The sequence below is a fragment of the Puntigrus tetrazona genome, chromosome 5, assembly GCF_018831695.1.
Source record: "Puntigrus tetrazona isolate hp1 chromosome 5, ASM1883169v1, whole genome shotgun sequence".
In the NCBI taxonomy this organism is placed as follows: Eukaryota; Metazoa; Chordata; class Actinopteri; order Cypriniformes; family Cyprinidae; genus Puntigrus; species Puntigrus tetrazona.
In genome coordinates, this window is record NC_056703.1 from 1,335,001 (window position 1) to 1,336,187 (window position 1,187).

Below are 1,187 nucleotides of genomic sequence, written 5' to 3' on the forward strand. Positions count from 1 at the left end.
GTGTACAATTGAAGTGTAAATGTTCTATTAAATCTATTAAATAAATTTATAATTATTAATAATAGCCCTAACTGTTAATGAAATGTTAAAATACACATTACCAATATTTATCTAGCACAAAACAACAACAGGGGATCTCAGTTTAGGTAAAGGCATGTCGATGTTTTGTTTTTGTTTTTTTAATGAAGTTATAACTTCATTACATAAAAAAGACATACATGTATAGAAGGGTGGCCAATAAATATAATGATAAAATGTCAACACAGAATTTAATGTCAGAAAAAAAAATATGACACAGTAAAAATTAATTCCAATATTCAGCAAAAAAACGCAAGTTGCTGATATTTCTTAACATTTAATATATAAAAAAACTAAAACGTACATTTTTAAATTTTAGGATTCATTTTGGAGCGCGTGCAGCGAAAAAAAGTACAACTTTGTCATTTGAGTGTTTTTAGTGATTGATGCTGGAATGATATCATAATGTATGGGATGTATGTGCCCAAAAATGTTGTCTAGCCGGGTAGGCAGCCGTGTAGGGTTTAAGATTAGAAGTTTAAGGTTTAAGAAGTCATAACCGAGCGCAAGAAATGCTCACTGCAGCAGCTTGCTTTTATAACCGTTCTGTTGTGTGATTTAAAGAATAAAAGCTGAAGGCCCCGAGTGCGTGATCTGACACTCACTGCTCATTTATCATTTCTCCAACTAACCAAAACAGGGTGAGGCTCTTACTTTGTAGTTGAACACACTGTAAACAAGCACGCTGTGCATTTCAACTGGTGTCTTAATAAGAGACGTTGCACCATCAAACGTGTAAAAACATGTTTGCAAACTCGTAAAGGCGTTCGCCGATCTTACCTCGTCCTGTTTCTGAGAAATATCAGTTTGATCAGGGGGTGTGTGTACTGCTGGAGTCCCGTTTTGCTTATTGATGTGACCCGTAATTTGTGGTCCAAGATGTGCAGGTCCATCGTTTACTAATCCTCCAGGAAGACGCCGCGAAAACGTGTTCTGTGCAGCGCGGGCTAAATAACGCAACGCGAGAACCGCCTATGTGATGTTACATACCCCTGTGCTACTAAAACGCTTCATCCTCGTGAACTGGGCATGCTGCTGGGAGAGACTCGTCCGATGCAACTCGATTCGAGAACTAATTGAAAAGTGCATCTGAAATGTTGTTTACCATG

The 1,187-nt window shown here is 37.5% G+C and overlaps 1 protein-coding gene across 7 annotated transcripts in view; it reads right to left on the reverse strand.

Moving 5' to 3' along the window:
- The window catches only part of castor1 (cytosolic arginine sensor for mTORC1 subunit 1), a 23,584-nt gene extending 22,397 nt beyond the window's left edge, over positions 1-1,187 (reverse strand). For 4 of the 7 annotated variants that reach the window (XR_006251108.1, XR_006251110.1, XR_006251109.1 and 1 more), the window contains exon 1: positions 859-1,184. Coding sequence is in view for 3 of the 7 variants with exons in the window: in XM_043240916.1 (XP_043096851.1) it covers positions 859-971 (113 nt within the window). In the remaining 4 variants the exon portion in view is untranslated. Of the gene's footprint in view, positions 1-858 lie in introns of all 7 variants that reach the window. The other 3 variants (XR_006251111.1, XM_043240914.1, XM_043240915.1) reach the window with 3 other exon arrangements.